Here is a 17,624-nt window from a genome sequence, read left to right on the forward strand (position 1 = left end):
CGGTCTTCCAAGTCCCCCCCCCCCCCCGGAGGCAGCACTGGTCAGATCCGTCTGATTAGAAGCATGGATGCTGGAGCCAGACGCCTGGGTTCTGATCCCAGCTCTGCCACTCAGCAGCCATGTGACTTCGGGCAAACTACCATTCTCACTGCTTCAGTCTCATCATTTGTAAAACAGGGGAGTACCTACCTCAGAGGGCGGATGTGATGGCAAAACGAGTTTTAGGCCAAGTGCATGGAACAGTGCCTGGCACGGGGTAAGCATCATCGAGCCATCGCTGCTGGCAACATAAAGGGGGAGAGGAAGCCCAAAGGAGCATGGGAAGTGAGCTGCCAAGGCCACAGAGGCCTCAGATCTGTCCAGATGCTTTTCTCCAAGACTCCCACTTCGAACATGTTTTGCTCACTTCTTGTCTTAGTGATCTATTGTCTAACGGGATTCCCACAAATGCAGCAGTTCAGAACATTTCCTGGCTGTTTCTCTGGGTCAGGTGTCTGGGCACAGCTGCAGTCAAGGCTGGCCGGGGCATGTGGCTCATCTGAACAACCAGCTGGGTGAGGACCGGCTTCCAGGCTCCCGTGGTTTGGTCAGGGCTCCCTTCCTTGCAGACTGCTGGACCAGGGGCTGTGGTCTCATGCTGGCTGTCAGCCTGAGGCTGCCCTGGCTCCTCGCCTCTTTGACCCTCCAACCGGGGCGGCACACACAGAGCAGCTTGTTTCTCTAAAGCCAGTAACAGAGGTCTCTCTCTGGACAGATGTCCTGACAGCAGGACAGATGTGACGTTCTGTAACGTGATCATGGAAGCCACATTTTGTCCTCTTTGCTTTATTGTGTTGCTTAGAAGTCACAGGTCTGGCCTACGCTAGAAGATTCCTGGAGATGGGCACACCTGGTAGTGGCGATTGTGGGAGCCACGCTCATCTGGGAGGGTATTCAAATCCCCCTGCTCTGTAGACCGCGGCCCAGACCCCGTGTCCCCCCACCCCACCCCACCCACTTAGAAGCTCCAGTCAGGTGTCTGAAGAGTGGGGATTGGTTTGGCAGTGGGGATTTTCCTGGGGACCCTGGTAGGTTTTCCCCAGCCAGGCTTCCAGTTGGTGATGGAGAACACCGAACTGTTTTATTACCCGCCCACCAACCCCTCACGGATGTGTCAAGCTGTTTTTCCGGTGAGACCCTTGATGGCTGCTTCACCAGCCGCCTCACCACCGCCATTAGGAGTAACGGTTTTCTGATTCTAGATGAGGGTAATTAAGGCCAAACTATGACACGTGGGCACGTGCTAGTGCAGCTAGGCCTCCTGGGATTGACCCCTGAGTTAAGGAAGGAGCCTAAAGGGACAGCGCCCAGACCCGAAGCCCAGGTCCAGCTCCAGAACCCGAGAGCCCACCTCCAAGGAGAGGAAATTCCACTCCAGGAAGAGTTCAAGATAAACTTCCTTTCCAGCCTCCAAGCACTCAGGAAGGAAGAAGATGGGATGTAATGGGCAAGAGACGCAAGGTATCCTACTCCAGACTCTGATGCTAACTCCTTACTCTTACTCGAAGGGCAGAGGACCCTTCATTCTAATCTTCTATGTCCCTCCTTACATGGTTAGCCAGAACAGCTGTTTCCATAACTAACAAAAACTGCAGCTTTCTCACTGAACCCTTGAGCACGGGAAGTGCTGGGGCCTTTAGTTTTTTGCTTCCTATTTAGGGAGTGGTTTCCCCGGTGAGGTCTTCGGGGTGGGGGGGAGGCAGGGGCCCCCTCCCACATTAAGCTAAAAATGTCCCGGTGCTCTTTTAGATACACCGGGGAGACGTTACTGGTTGCCTTAGAGCAACAAGACCCAATTCTCTTATTCTGCCTCATGTGACACCCTGGCACCGGACTTTAAATCTGGACACACGATCAGCAGTGGGAGGTGGCTGTGAGTCTAGCTGTGGCACCCTGGATGGCTTCGTGGCCATGCTGCCAAAAACAGGCTCATCTTTGACATACACGGACAGAAGTAAAAATATTTATTTATCTTCGGAACCTGGTCCCACAAAAAGGCCAACACTTTTTTTTTCAGTTGTGTTGACCCTTCAAAAAAATCGATCAATTAAGAGGTAAAGTATGTTGATAAAAAGCAAATTTCGAGGTGTGCGCAGATAAAATTATTTCTCATCAACCAGTAAAACAGGCAGCCCTAGTCTCCCAGTTCACTTAGAACTCCTTCCGTCATGTACAGTCTCTGAAGGAGAAAACAAAGTAAGAGGCTGTCTGCAGACAAGGCACTTCAGAAACCACACCAAGGAGAAAACCCAAGGCCCCTGGGAACTGCGCTGGGGGCCCGTGAACCCAGAGAGCTGTCAGTGGACAGGACGGCTGGACCGCCCACCGCCATGAGAACAGTTCCGGCTTTCCTGCCCGAACAACTTCCGGCGCCTGCCTCAGCCCGCACTGCCCACGTGGTGACCCGGCAGCCAGGCCACTTAGCCAAGAAGAAACAACACTTTCTGAAGCTCAGAGCAGTTCCTACGGCGGACAGGGCGGGATGCTTTCCGAGGTCCCTGCTGGGACATCTTGCAGGAGCAGTCCCTTTTGCAAAGATGAGTTAGTGCAGATCAGCACGTTAGCAAAGCAAATAAAAAATTTTTAAAAGGTGGTTAATACTCTTGATTTCCCTCCTGATTATCTGCTCGAGGTGCAGCCTATAAACCTGCCAGAAATCAGGAAGGAATCCCCCCTCTGAAGGCACCGTGAGTGACGTGGCTACAGCCAATGAGCGTGCAGAAGACCCTCCTTCTGGCCAGTGATCACGGGACATCTGTAACCACTGAGAAGGGCCCAGCTGAGGCAGGTAGCACGCTCAAGCCCTTCTTTTGCTTTGGGGGCTTCTGTTTAATATGGGTCACGTGATGGAAGCAGCAGTCTCAGAGTCTCTCATGTCAAGAGATGGACAGGGACAGGGATGCTGGGCTTTCCTCCTCGAGTCCCAGGAAACAGTGTGACACTGCGCCCATTTACTGCCTAACACGCCAGTCTGTCAAAGTCAGCTGAGGAGGAGAGGAGAGAGTCATGCTCCAAACAGAGGCTGGCCGGGGAGTGCTTCGTCCTCCTTCCTTTTGGCCCAGGTGACGTGGCTTCTTTCAGAAATTGTATGAGGAAAAAGAGGGACTACACTCAGATCAGAACTGGACCCAGCCTGTACCTGGTTGAGTCTGGCTGGAAGTCGACCTGTAAAAGGAAAAAGGGGAGGGGTGGGAGAGTTCAGACGTTTGAAAATACGAAGTCAGTAAAATGAGGCTTCTCTCTGGGCAGAAAGAGCTCCAAGAAGTCAGTCCCTGAATGTTCTAGAGCAGGGGTCAGTAAACTACAGCCGAGGGACCAAATCTGGTCCTCTGTCTGTATAAATAGTTATTGGCACACAGACACGCCCACTCATTTACACGCCATCTATGGATGCTTTTGAGCTACAAAGCAAAACCAAGTAGAGACCATGAGGTCTATAAAGTCTAAACGATCTGTCTTTACAGTAAACACAGGTGCTGAGTCCTGTCCTACAGCCCATCCCCATAAACAATGGTGCAGTCAGTTTTTAGTGACTTTTCCCCTTGACTCCAAGGAAAAGCTTGAAGTTTTATTGAGGCAGAGAATGCAAGCGGGCCAAGGATAGATCCAAGGTTAACTCTCAGTCCAGTGTTCTGGGAGAGCTGGGGCGGGGTTAGGGAGTGTGGAGTGGAGGAAGAAGGGGAGCAGCTACTGGGGCAAGCAAAGGTGGCTGAAGACCAGAAAGAGTTCCAGCAGGTCACCCAGCAGTAGAGAGCAGCGGAAACCCTTCAGGAAGCAACGTAAGCCACCAAAGCAGGCCCTCTGGGGCTCTGCCCTCTGGCCGGCCAGAAGACATCCAAGCCTGAGCTGTCGCTCCAAACGCCAGGAGAAAAGCATCTGGAACAATCCCAGGTTTCTAGGGACACAGCCCTGGCCCCAGTCCCACTACAAGAATGTGACCCTCTCCTCACCCTGTGGACTTGGTAAAGTCTCCCCAGATGTCGGCGGTGGCAGTCGTGGCAGGCCTGGGTTGCGGCCAGGATATGGTGGCCCCTCCTACTGACGTCCCCAAGTCCGCCGGCAGGGAGAGAAGGAAAGCAGACACAGGAGTCAGAGATCTCTCTTTCTGGGCTCAGTGACCCTGAAATCAGTCTCATGATTCTGGGTGGCCGAGAAAGACACAAAGAGACCCGCTCTGGGACCAAAAAAACAAACAAGCTGCCACATTTCCATCTGCTCATGAGCCCTTGAGGGCTCCTAGAGAGAAGTGGAAAACCACATACACACAGGTGGAGGGAGGGTGCCGGTGAGGACAAGTCACACATCATCCGTCACTCACACTGACTCACACTGACCCAAGTTGAGGTCTTCAACCGCTTATGTTGGCAATCTGTTTAAAATTCACATGCTCCCACCCTGGCTTCTTTTTTTTTTTTTTTAAGATTTTATTTATTTATGTGACAAAGATCACAAGCAGGCAGAGAGGCAGGTAGAGAGAGAGGAAAGGAAACAGGCTCCCTGCCGAGCAGAGAGCCTGATGCGGGGCTCGATCCCAGGATGCTGGGATCATGACCTGAGCCGAAGGCAGAGGCTTTAACTCACTGAGCCACCCAGGCGCCCCATCCGCCCTGGCTTGTTGAATGGAAAATGCCCACCACAGAATGCAAGGTCATCCTCACATAAAGCCCTCAGTCCAGGGTCTGGATCGACTAATTGAAAAAGTTATGCTCCAGACATGTGCCAAGTGCTGGGCCCCAAACTTGTTAGGGTTTGGAGCAAGCCTTCCAGAAGAAGTAACACAGGGTGGTCTGTGTGCCCCTTCACAGAGGTGGGGGGCACACGGGGCAGCCAGGCGGGCTTCTGCACTCTTCCAGCGCCGCCCTCCAGGCTGTTGTCCCTGCTGGGGGCTCTGTGCCCTCCTCCCTCCACCCTCCCACCAATTTGCTATTTCTAATCTGCTCTGGGCAGGGAGACCAGATAACAGCAGGGCCCTCGAGGACTGAGTTTTACAGCTCACCAAATGCCTGCCAAGTGCTTGTAGTGAATTGTCCCATTCAGACCCATCACAGTCCCTGGGGGAAGACAGGCCAGGACCAACTGGGTGACTCAGTGCACATCCCTCAAGTCCTTCCTTATCTCATGCGGAGGTGAGGGACGGTAACAGTGACTACTTCACAGAACCAGCCCAGGCTGCAGCAGTTAATACAGTGGCAAGCTTGGAGAAGGGCCAGCACGTGGTGGTAATAACGACCAGATTAGTGGAACGAGACCTAATGAACACAAGCAATTAGTGTTTTAGGTATCGTTTGCAAGTGCTACACATGGATTAGCTCACTGAACCCTCACAAGAAACCCACACTGTAGGTTATCATGACCCCCCTCAGCTTAGAGATCAGAAAACCAAGGCCCAGAGAAACAGGCAATCAATCTTCTATCACACGATGGATAAGCCAGAACAGAACTCAGCCAGTCTGGTTTTAGAGGATATACTAAATGTTCAACAAATGGTAGCTCTTCGTGGCTCATTATCTGACAGCATGCCCTTGGGTGCCTGGGTGGCTCAGTGGGTTAAAGCCTCTGCCTTCAGCTCAAGTCATGATCTCAGGGTCTGGAATCGAGCCCCGCATCAGGCTCTCTGCTCAGCGGGGAGTCTGCTTCCTCCCTGTCTCTCTGCCTGCCTCTCTGCCTACTTGTGATCTCTCTCTGTCAAATAAAATCTTTAAAAAAAAAAAAAAAAGGAAAAAAAAGAACGTAAGCCCTTGGGGTGCCTGGATGGCCTAGTCAGTTGAGTGTCTACCTTTGGCTCAGGTCATGATCCTGGAGTCCTGGGATCGAGCCCCACATCGGGCTCCCTGCTCAGCCAGGAGTCTGCTTCTCCCTCTCCCTCTCCCCTGTGTGCACACGCTAATAGATAAATAAAATCTTTTTATAAAAAAATCACTAGAGCAGGGCACCTGGGCGGCTCAGGCATTAAGCATCTGCCTTCGGCTCATGTCATGATCCCAGGGTCCTGGGATTGAGCCCCACATCGGTTCCCTGCTCAGCGGGGAGTCTGCTTCTCTGTCTCCCTCTGCCGCTCCCCCTGCTTGTGCTCTTTCATACAAAAATTATTTTTAAAAAAGAATGTAAGCCCTAGAGGGGCACCTGGGTGGCTCAGTTGGTTGTGTCCCACTCTTGACTTTGGCTCAGGTTATGATCTCAGGGTATGAGATCAAGCCCCACATCGTGCTCTGAGCTCCGGGTGGAGTCTCCTTGAGATTCTCCCTCTCCCTCTGTTCCCATCACTCTTGCTTTCTCAAAATAAATACATAAAACCTTAAAAACAAACAAACAAACAAACAAACAAAAATCCATAAGCTCTTGAGAGCAGGGACTTGGTGCTGTACCTCCAACACGCCCAGGGCCTAAAACACTGCCTGGCACGTAGCGGATACTCCGTATGGGCTGTTAAACATGCACCAGCGGCCAAGGGAAGGCCTGAGATAATGGTTCTCCCACTGCGGTGAGGATCCAAACACCGTTAGGAACACAGATTCCTGTCCACGCTCCTGGCGATGCCAAGGCAGGTGGTCCCGTTACTCTTGGAGAAACAATGCTGGAAGAATGGTTCCTGGTACCAGGGCAGAGGCTGGCTGACCGCTACTCCTACCCAATCCTGGGCTGGGAATTCCCCCAAAGGCTGAGGTTGGAAGCCTGACCGCCAGATGGGGAAGCCTCTGTCCATACCCTTAAAAGGGAAAGAAAGCGGGCTTCCTGCCTAGATCCTGCTCCCTAGAACCTAGTGAGATCTGTGTGGAGAAACTGAGCTGGGATAATCACCCAGCCTGGGGAAAGCCTGGAACCTCAGCTAGGCTGGGTGGGTAGGGTTGGGGGCCAAGAAAAATGGGCTAGCTCCCCAGCACTATTGATGGTTGGTACTGGACACTAAGTTCTGGAATCCTGGCGTCACCAAAAGGCATTCCTTACACCTTAGAGCAAACACTAACACAGTGTGCTGGGGGAGTTGCCTCTTCACTTCCCAGCACCCCGAGGGCCTTACCAAGGAGCTTGCTCTAAATTAAATCCCCAACTTTACCTCCTACCACTCACTTGACTTACGCTACATCCATTTCCCTACACATACCAGGTGTTTAAAAATTTGAGCCCTTCTCCTACTCTTCTGTCTGGAAGGCCAAGCGTCCCCTGCCCCAATCTCCTTCTTCAAGGCCCACCTCAATGCCACCTTTTCCACAGAGCCTCCCCACATCATCCTGGCTGGTCGTATGTGGACCCTTTCATTCGGTCTCTGTGCCCTGGGCTCCTGTCTCCTACTAGATACGAGCAGACCTTGTCTCTGTCACTTACCCACGCGACAAACACTGAGCAGCCTCTAAGAACCAGGTGCCCACACACTGATGATTTCACAGCAAATCAGTGTCACAGCAAACAGGCTGCAGCCCCCGCCTGGCAGGGGTAGACAGAGGCACTGAGCAGGGGAAGTGGCAGGTATCAGAAAACAGAGGAACCCCTTACCCAGTCTGGGCAGGAGCAGCTTCATGGTATCACAGACAGGTACCAAATGATGGACAGCGTGAGTGAAGGCGGGAATGGCACGGGGCCCCAGCTGCCGGGGGGAAGAGGAACCTGCAGGTGCAGCTTACTGACCTGAACTGGGACCAACTGCTGTCTGGACGAGTGATCCCCCCACAGACACCTGCTCCCCAGGGGGAGGGATCAGGGTGGAGGTTTTCCCCCCGGGGGGTGGGGGAAGCAGGCTTAGTCCTCCTGTGCTGGCCGGCCGTGCTCGGGGGGTCCCAGCTGCTCCTTCCTTCTTCTTCATGTTCTGAAGAGAGGCGAGGAATGCAAACCAGTCAGTTCTGCTGGGGACCCCTGCTTATCGGAAAACCCCACAAAGAGGGCCAAGGTGACCCCCAAGCCCCAAACGTCTGTATAACCAAAAGATGGTCAAGAGCCATCCAGCACTCTCACTGTTTTGAGTGGTGGTCAAGGCATCACAGTTCCAGAGCGATCCCAAATACATCTCATTTGCAAACTCAGCCCCGGCTTCATTAAGCAGCGGGGAAATACAAATTAAAATTACAAATCAAACGAGTGCTGTGTCATTACACACGCACCGGAACGGCTGGGATGAAGACTGTCGGTACTGAAAAGGACGTGCAGCAAACAGAAGGCTCCCTTGTACACAGCTACCTGAACTGCTGACTCTGCAATTTCTCTCCTGGAAACAGACCCCACGGAAACCTACTCATGGCACTGAAAGACATGCCCTTGGATGTCCACAGCCACACCATTTGGAATAGCTCCAAACTGGCAATTACCCAGTGTCTACCGTCGATTAAAGAATAACACTGGGGGCACCTGGGGGGCTCCATCGGTTAAGCATCTGACTCTTGATTTCGGCTCAGGTCGTGATCTCAGGTCGTGGGATAGAGCCTCCCGTGGGGCTCTGTGCTCAGCAGGGAGTCTGCTAGAGAGGATCTCTCTCCCTCTGTCCCTCCCCACCTCGAATAAATAAATCTTTAAAAAAAAACAAACCCACAAACAGTAACACTATGACACATTCTCACAATGAAATACGCCACTGCAGTGACAATGGACAAACTACGAGCAACAAAACAAAGGCAGATTTTGTTTCAAAACAAAATCCAGGGCATTCAACATCAGGACGGTGGTGGCTCTGGTGTGTGGACGGAACAGGAGACGGGCTTCCAGAATGCTGATAATCTCTGCTTCTTGACCTGGGGGCTAGTTTGCACGGGTCCATTTGGTTTTCAAAGATTCACTGAGTTCTGCATTTATGATGTGTGCACTTTCCTGTAGGTGTATCATACTTCCATAAAACATTAAAAAAAGGCCGGGGGTGTGTGTCTAGCTGGCTCAGCCAGTTAAGCATCTGACTTTGGCTCCGATCATGACCTCAGTGTCTTGGGATCAAGCCCTGCACTGGGCTCCCTGCTTCTCCCTTTCTTCTTTCCCTCTGTCCCCGCTCCTGCTCTCTCTCAAGTAAATAAATAAAATCTAAAAAAAAAAAAAGAAGGCAAAATTAAAAAACAAAAACCTGAGCCCCGATGTGAGCCAGAAACCAGTGTAAGTTACAAAGATGAAGACAAGGTTACCCACTTGTAGTCCAAGACCACAGCCCTGAAGCCAGAACCCTCAAAGCCCTCAGTGAGAGTCCACCTGGGCTGGTTATTTTCAGCTCTATGACCTGGGCAAGTCCCTTACATTCTCTAAGCCTCAATTTCCTTGCCTGTAAAATGGGAGAATGTTTATTCGTGTAAGTTCCTAAAAACACTACCTGGCACACAGGTGATGCTCATTAAATGTTAGTTTCCTCCCAGCAAGAGAGGAGTCACACCCCGACCAGTCCACTGGATATGACCTGTATTTTCTGTTAAGGGCCAGTTGGCCAACGTCAAGGGTCCCAAATCATCACCAGCATGAAGCAGAAAAGAGGAGAAAGAGATAGTAAATAAAGAGGAAGTAAAGAGGAAAAGCATTATCTTAGGGTTATAAAGTTTCTTCAAAAAACATTCCCATGTGGTCCTTGGATCCCCCAATCACTCCAACCCCACTCCCTGCAGTCAGGTGAGGACCCAGTCCGGACACCCAGCCTGCCCTACCTTTACCCGTTCTCCACAGGAGCTAACAAGCGGAAACCCAGAGGCAGGGCAGCTCAGGATGAGACATGGGGTGTCAGGACACCACCACCCCGCAGAAGCTGCCCAGGATTCCCAACGCCCACCTCAATGCCTTCCTGTCCAGAGCCCTCCCTACTCTTCCTTGAGGAGCAAGGCCAGGACGCAGCTGACCCCCACTCTAACAGCCTGGTCAGAAACACCAGCTCTGGTGACAAGGGACTGATGCTTCTTCTCAATTCAGAGGCTTTGCACATGCTGTTCCCTCTGCTTGAATTGCCTTCGATCCCCCTCCTTTCCCTTCCTTACAGGTCACTTTTTCTAGGAACCTTTCCTCGCTTCCCTTAACTATGGGCTGGGTGCTCCTCCTCTAGGCACTCACGGCACTGAGCGCGTCCCCTCCCCTCCCAGGCTGTGGTCCCATCTCGCCTCGCCCTTCTGTTTAATTCTGAGCTCCTCGAGAGCAGAGCTCTCTTGTTCACCCCTAGCACAGGACCTGGCAAAAGGCAGCTGATCCACAAACATCTACTCAACCGATTGAACTGAAGCGTGGGAAAAGGGCGGGTGGGCTCCGGGCCGGGGCTGGGGGCTGGCCAACAAAGCCAAGGTGGGACTCACCGCGATGTTGAGCTTGATGGTCTGGCCCTCTTTGAAGCCTAGGTCCAACTTGGGGCCCTGGTCTGGGTTCTGGGCCTGTTTTGCAAATTCACACTGCTGTTTCACCCACCTGGGGAGAGGACAGAAAGAAAAAGGTGAGGAAGAGAACCGCTGCCCTGCATTCCACTCCCTTACTCCCCCTCCACCTGCCACCCGTCCGGGAAGAGGTTTTACATGGCAGAAAGAGCACACACAGACTTGGGAGCTGGGCCTGAATTCGAATCCTGACTCTGACACATAAGTGGCTGCGGGCAGATCAGTTCCTTCATCAACAAAATGGGATGACAGTTACGTATGTGTCAAAGACAGCTCTGAAAATTCAGTGAGCTCATGCATGCAGACAAAGGTCCTCACACCGGTCTTCAGGATATCTGAGAACTGGCCCTCTCCTCCCTAGCACTTGGCATGTGGACCAGGACAACATATCCACACCCCCACTCACAAGGACTCATAAGGTAGACGATGAGACAAGACAGATGCCCAGGAAGTGGAGAGCAACACAAAGGTACCCTCCAGCCTCCATTCGATACCCATCCAGCAGCCACCTGGGCAGGGACAGCAGGCCAGGGAAGAGCCAGGGGTGCCCACGTGAGTGGCTGCACACATGCCAACTCGACAGCAGCCAGACGGAGGCCTGAAGGTGGCAGGGGAGCAGTGTTTCCTGCCCTGTCTTTTAGCTTTCGAAAGGACTCCCAGACAGTGACCACCTGCCACCACTTATTGTATCACGAAGGAGCAGGCTCAGGAAGGCCCCATGAGCCCCCCATGGACTCTGGCTCCTCTGGGGCCTGGTAAGGGAAGAGGTATGGCACCTCAGAGGCTAAGCCAGCTGACCAGTGAGATGAGCCTGCCGAAAAGGAGAGGACTGGAAAGTAGAGAAGGCAGTGAGTCTCTCGGGGGCTCTGCTAGCAGAAGAATCCCACATAAGCACCCAAGTATCCTAGGCTGGGAAACCATTCTGTCCCAGGAAAGCAAAGAAAGAGGCATGAGCACCGGTGTCTTGGAACCACTCACTTGAAGTGGTCCTGCAGTGCAACGTTGAAGTCAAAGGCATCGCCTCGGTCCCCGAAGCCAATTCCAATAAATGCCCGGCGCCCTGGGGGACAACACAGGATTAATCCCACTTGCCAGCAGCAGAGGAAACTCTTCTTACGAGGAGGAACCCCTGAAACCCACACACACCGTTTCCATCTTCGATGCGGATAACGAAGTACCTGCTGGAATCCGTCACGCTCTCGACGGCCGTGCCGGGAAACTGATCCACCGGAGCCTGAGCAAAGAGCTCCCCTGGAAGCACAGGTTAGGGTGAGCCTGGAGCCCCCTTCCCGCCTGACATTTCTATCAAACCACTGAGGCCTTTTTCCTGAAAGGCAGCGAGGCAAACCTTACTCCAGGGTTCAAATCAAATCCATTCTGATGGAAGAGAGAACACAGACCTATAACCAAGCAAAGGTTTAAGTCAGGAGTGGCCTGCAGGTCAGATACAGCCCAAGGTTAATAGTCTTGATTTAACTGCCAAACTCTTCAAAATCAAATTATGTGCAAAATCATCCCGATTTCTGGTCTTCCCTGACAATCCAAACCTCTAGTGATGCTGGGACTCCATTGGCACAGGAGAGCCGGGCTGGAGCCCACCTGCCTGCACCGGAGGGCCCTGGAGCAGGCAGGCCCTGGTCCAGGTACAGCACCACCTCAGAAAAGGCCTGGAACCCGAGGCAGGACTGCAGAGGAGCCGCAGAACCCAGTGAAAGGGGCTTGGGGGGCCACAGAAGAACCGAAGCAGGGACGCCTGGGTGGCTCAGTCGGTTAAGCGGCTGCCCTCGGCTCTGGTCATGATCCCAGGGTCCCAGGATCAAGCCCCGCATTGGGCTCCTTGCTCAGCGGGGAGCCTGCTTCTCCTCTGCCTGCCTCTTCCCTTGCTTGTGCTTTCTCTCTGTCTCTCTTTCTCTGACAAATAAATAAAATATTAACAAGAAGATGGATCTGGAGCAGCTGAGACAGGGCAAGAGGACCACCGGTTTTAAAAGGAGCCACTGCCAAACGCATCCCTTGTCACTCCGGCACTCTAGGCCCCGGTGCGGTGCCTGCCTTTGGGGGCATTCTGAACTCGGGTCGCTTCCACAGGTGCTGACCTCTGTCCGAGCTTCTGGTACTCGACCGAGGCTCCTCTACTCAGTGCTGGGGTTCACAGGCGACTGTAATCAAGGCTCAGCTGAATCCAAACTGGTGGCCCTCGAGTCTGTAGCTTCTTGGTAATTTCTCTGTGCCTCTCCCCCAGCTTGGCCCCTGGGGATCTAGTACTCACCTGGACGCCTCTGGCCTAGAGCAGTGATTCTCAACCAGTGATGGTTTTGCCCCCCCCCCCCACCAGGGACATGGGACAATGTACAGACACATTTTTGGTTTTTCACAGCTTGGGGGGTGTTACTGGCATCTGGTAGGCAGAGGCCAGGGCTGTTGCTACGAACTGAAATTTGACTTGACAGTCCCAACACTCCCCTGGCCCAAATGCCACTAGCCTTGGCCGAGAGGGAGTGCCGAGCGAGAGACAAGAGGACCCGGCAGGCCTGGCCCCGAGACACAAGCACCCTAGGGCGGCTCCTGCAGGGGGCTCAGCTCTGAGCAGCCGCCGTTGCGCTAGGCAGGCACCTTCAGGTCCGCCCCCAAGGCTCGCAGGAAACAGCTCTTCCCGTCCCTCGTGAGATCACCTGGGACAGCCCGGAAGTCTCTGGCCTGTCACAGCAGCTGTCTTTTCAAACTCCTCTGCAGCCAATACCCAGCCAGCCCCATGTTCCAGAACGCGCCACTGCTCCGGGTCACCTCGCAGTTCACAAAGCAGTTGCATAAATGTGTGCTCACTTCGTATTTCCAACAATCGTGTGAAGCAAGAGCTAATGTGATCCCCATTTCAAAAAGGAGGCCAAGGCACCAGCAGTCACGGGGCTCGCCAAGGGTCCCACAGCTCAGACACAAGAGACGCAGTTCTCAGAGGCAGAGATTTTGCCTGTGGCGCTTTACAGCCGGTCCCGCCCCGCCAGGGAGAATCTCTTACACGTTAGAAAAATAAATGACCGAACGCTGCAGCCCCCAACCGAGCAGCACCATGCCTGACCCGGCTCTGGGGGCTGGGGCTCTTTCAGGCCTCCGCGGCCTCCACAGCTCACCCGGAGGCCCTGGGGGCACATGACTTCCAGATAGATTTCCCCTAAGGTGACATCTGCCAGCTGACCCCAACACAGCCCAGCTTGGCTTGTCCTTTCACCAAAGAAATAGCTGAGCACGACAACTTCCAGCACTTTCAGTTCACGGGCGTGGTCAGTCTGGGGAGTTACCATCCAGCTGATAAACAGAATTTCTGAGGAGGAAGCCTCGCTCAGCGGCACAGGGTTGTGCATCTCCCCCTGGCCAAGCTGGTCTTAAAGGCAAACTCTGGGTCTTCCTACCTGAGACCAACTTGTCTGTCTCCTCTTCCTGGATTCCAAAATTAGTATGTTCTTAAGGATGCCCCCCACCCAAGACAGGTGTATGACGGGAAATGCACCCTTCTACACCGGAGACCGGGCTTTCTACAATTAAAGGTGGGGGGGATGGAGGCGGCTTAGAGGGCTGCTGGGCCTTTGATTTGGAGGCTCAGTTCCCGCGACCCGAGTGGACTCGCCAGGGCTGCCTCTCCCTTCACAGAGTAGGAGACGCGGCATCTCAGCCCCACAAGGGCCTCCCTGGCCTTTACCTGAGGTCCTGTCCTCCAGCTTGATGAAGGCCACCTGCCCTTTTGCAGTGATCCGCAGCCGGCCACTCCATGATGGCTGGTCCAGCTGCCACTCCGCGGCCCTACGGGGACAAAAACCATTGAGCCTCTGCTAGGGGGTCCTGCTCCCTCACTCCAGGGCTAGGGACGGGAATGGGAAGGGTATGTGGGCTGCCTGCTCAGGACCAGAGGCTGCCAGACTTTCTCCGAAAAGGACCATCCCATCTCTGTCACAACTACCCACTCTGCTGTTGTAGGGTGACAGCAGTGATACAGAGTACAGGAGCGTCTTGGTGCTTTAAGTATTTTATCTGAACGTCTGCTGCGGCGTGTGACTATTTCAGCGCAACTCTCTGGACACGAAAAACCTGAATTTCATGTAATTTTTGCATTAAGAGATATTCTTTTTGAATGTTCCCCAACTACTATTTAAAAATACAAAAACCAGGGGCGCCTGGGTGGCTCAGTGGGTTAAAGCCTCTGCCTTCGGCTCAGGTCATGATCCCAGAGTCCTGGGATCGAGCCCCGCATCGGGCTCTTTGCTCGGCGGAGAGCCTGCTTCCCTTCCTCTCTCTGCCTGCCTCTCTGCCTACTTGTGATCTGTCTGTCAAATAAATAAATAAAATCTTTAAAAATATATATATATATAAACCATCCTTAGCTTGTGAGACATACAAAAACACAGTGGGTCGCAGTTTGCCAGCCCCAGTTCTAGACTACAGAGATTTTTCTCAGAAGCAGGACTTCCAGTTTTCTTTTGGTAAAAGCAGCAGCTCCTGGGCCTGCTGTTTAAGACACTGCCAGGCTGCAGTGGCGAGAGTGACCATCTGGGACCAGTGAGACGATCTTCGAGGAAAAGCAGAGAGCAAGCAATCATTAGCAGAAAGAGAAAAAGAGAGCAACTATACACCTGAGAAAAGTGAATCCAGGAAATTTAACCCCAAAGGTGTTCCAGGCCAAAAGAACCCCAGGAAACCGTGGACCTGTCACAATAGCTTCTTTGGGGACTTTTAAAGTAGTAACTTCACATTTTACTTCTAAGAAGCAATTCAGTAAAATCCCCAAATAGCAAGAACTTTGGGTGTTTTCAAAGGCTTTTCCTGGAAGTCCCTAAGCAACACCATTAACTACAGACACAGGTCTTTTTGAGGACCACACAAATGCAGACTCTCGATTCACAAGTCAGCTGACTCGGTTTCAGTTCCTCCTACTGGGGCAACACAGGCCTCAGATCCAAGCTAACACGAGCTCTCAGCGTGAAGGGCAGGGGCTGCCAGCTTCCTCTACGCCAAACCAGCCAGCCGGACACTTGGGAACCTCACTCTTGCAGGGACCGGGAGGGACAAAACCCATCCTACTGAAGGGGATCAGAGTAGGCTGACCATCCTGGGCTTGGTGTCCCATCTCCAGTTTGATAACAGAAAGCAGATGTGTTTTTGTAACGGCTTCTCTTGCTGCTTTCAAACTACTTTCAAGTTACACCACAGATGTCACAGGTGTTCAAAAAAGTAATCTGTTGTCTAGAAGATCAGCCAGGAGTCTGTGTTAACACACCTGGAAAGCAACAAGAAGCCAGATAATGTGGCCACTCCACCATCCTTGCGATGCAGGCCAGTTCTGTATTTCCAAACCACGGAGACAAAAACATGGCCTTCAAAAGCGACTCCACCCCGACTCCAGGGGCACAAAATAGCCACAGACCAGGTTGTCTGTAACAGGTACATCTCCCCCCCCCCCACACCTTTTCACAGGTAATGCATAGACTTGGTAACAAAATGCAAACAGTACAAAAAAAGCGTATGGCGAATGGAAGACTCCTTCCAACTCCCACTGCCCTCCCGTAGCGCCCTTTCCTGTGTTCCCTTCCAGACCCTACAAGCATCTGTCTATCCGTCTCGGGTGAACATTTCACCGGAGAAGCGCGATGCACTCCTCCCAACCGCCACCAGCTGCGATAAGGACTAAGGTTCGTGCGAAGGGAGCTGGGCAGGGAGGGGTCCCCGGGCTCTGGCCATCCGCCTACAGCTCCCTCGGACGAGTCCTTTTGGCCGGTTCTGAGCTGTTTTCCTTCCGCTGGGGATTTCCGCCCGTGATAGGACCCCCCCACCCCTTCAGGCTTTTCAAGGTTCCCCTCAAGGCCACCAGTTAGGGCTGAAAGAAAAGGACTTGTGACACCACCTCCCCGAACCACACTTAGGGTACCGGCTAGACACGGCTCCAAAGCCCTCCCCGCGCTGGAAGCCCCGTGCGCCGGACTGACACAGCCCCAAGTCTGGGTCTCCCTCCTCGCTCTGGCCTCGAGCCGGGAGAAGCCCCCGCATTACCTCCCGCCTCTCCCCTAAACCGGCCGGAGCCGTCCTCGGCTCCCATGGTGGGCGTGTCGGGCGGCGGGGAAGCGGTTAAATCAGGGTTAGCCTGGCCCGGCGGCAAGCGGTCACCTGTAACCACGGTTGGTGGCTCGCGGCGGGATGCGGTAGACGTGGACCTCCGGCTTGACACAGAGGACCGACTCGTACTCTCCCTCCTCCATCTCGACACCCGGAGCCCACCGGACTTCCGGCTCCTTCCCAGCCGCGGGGCCGGAAGCAGCTCGACTCTACGACCCGGCTCAGGCTAGAGCGGCAGCTTGCGGGCCTCAGCACGTCCGTCTCCCTCCCGCCCTCTGCTGGCGACTCTGGCTCAAGACACGCGGCGGACGGATCCTGGAGCCATGCCCTGAGGGACAAGAGGTTTTAGGGGCTTTGGGCTCGTACGAGGCCTTATGTGCAGCAGAGAAAACTTCAGTGCCGACCCCGCTGCAGTCCGTTGTCTGGCTGTGGGTCATCCCCATCCCCTCAACACTTACACCTGCATCCCAGCCGGCTGAAACTCAGCTGTATCTGCCTACGCAGCTCACCCTGAAGCCAATATGGCCTCCAGCCTCTACTTCCCTGGGCTCTTCCTGAACGTCCTGCCTTCTCCTGACTCTAGAAACCTCCACGGAGGCTCTTCCTCCTAGAGAGAGGCTAACCTGACCCACCGCTACGTGGGGCGCCACCCTTATCCTCACCCACCACGTGCCCAGTGTGACGTCCACTCGACAAAGATTAAAGTCTACTAACGTAAGTCTCGAAGAAAGACTCCCAGTCCTCATGGATTTCTCACAGAATGTCGTAGGGGATACATTTTGTCCTACCATAGTTAAGTTCTCAAAATCCCTTCTCCTCGGGGCGCCTGGGTGGCTCAGTGGGTTAAAGCCTCTGTCTTCCGCTCAGGTCATGATCCCAGGGCTCCTGGGATCGAGCCCCGCATCGAGCCCCGCATTGGGCTCTGCATCTCTGCTCAGCAGGGAGCCTGCTTCCCCCTCTCTGCCTGCTTGTGATCTCTGTCTGTCAAATAAATAAATAAAATCATTAAAAAAAAAAAAAATTCCGGGGCGCCTCGGTGGCTCAGTGGGTTAAAGCCTCTGCCTTCAGCTCAGATCATGATCTCAGGGTCCTGGGATCGAGTCCCACATTGGGCTCTGGGCTCAGCAGGGAGCCTGCTTCCTCCTCTCTCTGCCTTTCTCTCTGCCTACTTCTGAT

General features: G+C 53.6%; 1 protein-coding gene across 4 annotated transcripts; it reads right to left on the bottom strand.

Moving 5' to 3' along the window:
* Positions 1–1,973: 1,973 nt before the first annotated feature.
* Positions 1,974–16,697, bottom strand: NECAP2 (NECAP endocytosis associated 2). Of its 4 annotated transcripts, none has more exons than XM_047728790.1 (8): positions 16,500–16,697; positions 14,044–14,144; positions 11,496–11,600; positions 11,328–11,409; positions 10,275–10,383; positions 7,663–7,840; positions 3,990–4,074; positions 1,974–3,204 (listed from the first exon to the last, which is right to left on the bottom strand). In XM_047728790.1, exons 1-8 carry the CDS (start codon positions 16,589–16,591, stop codon positions 3,156–3,158), a joined length of 801 nt encoding a protein of 266 aa, XP_047584746.1. In that variant the 5' UTR covers positions 16,592–16,697; the 3' UTR covers positions 1,974–3,155. The 4 variants fall into 4 exon arrangements, with proteins under 4 accessions (XP_047584746.1, XP_047584745.1, XP_047584747.1 ...); XM_047728789.1 differs by having other exon boundaries at positions 3,990–4,077; XM_047728791.1 differs by lacking the exon at positions 7,663–7,840.
* Positions 16,698–17,624: the final 927 nt, after the last annotated feature.

The sequence above is a fragment of the Lutra lutra genome, chromosome 4, assembly GCF_902655055.1.
Source record: "Lutra lutra chromosome 4, mLutLut1.2, whole genome shotgun sequence".
Classification (NCBI taxonomy): domain Eukaryota; kingdom Metazoa; phylum Chordata; class Mammalia; order Carnivora; family Mustelidae; genus Lutra; species Lutra lutra.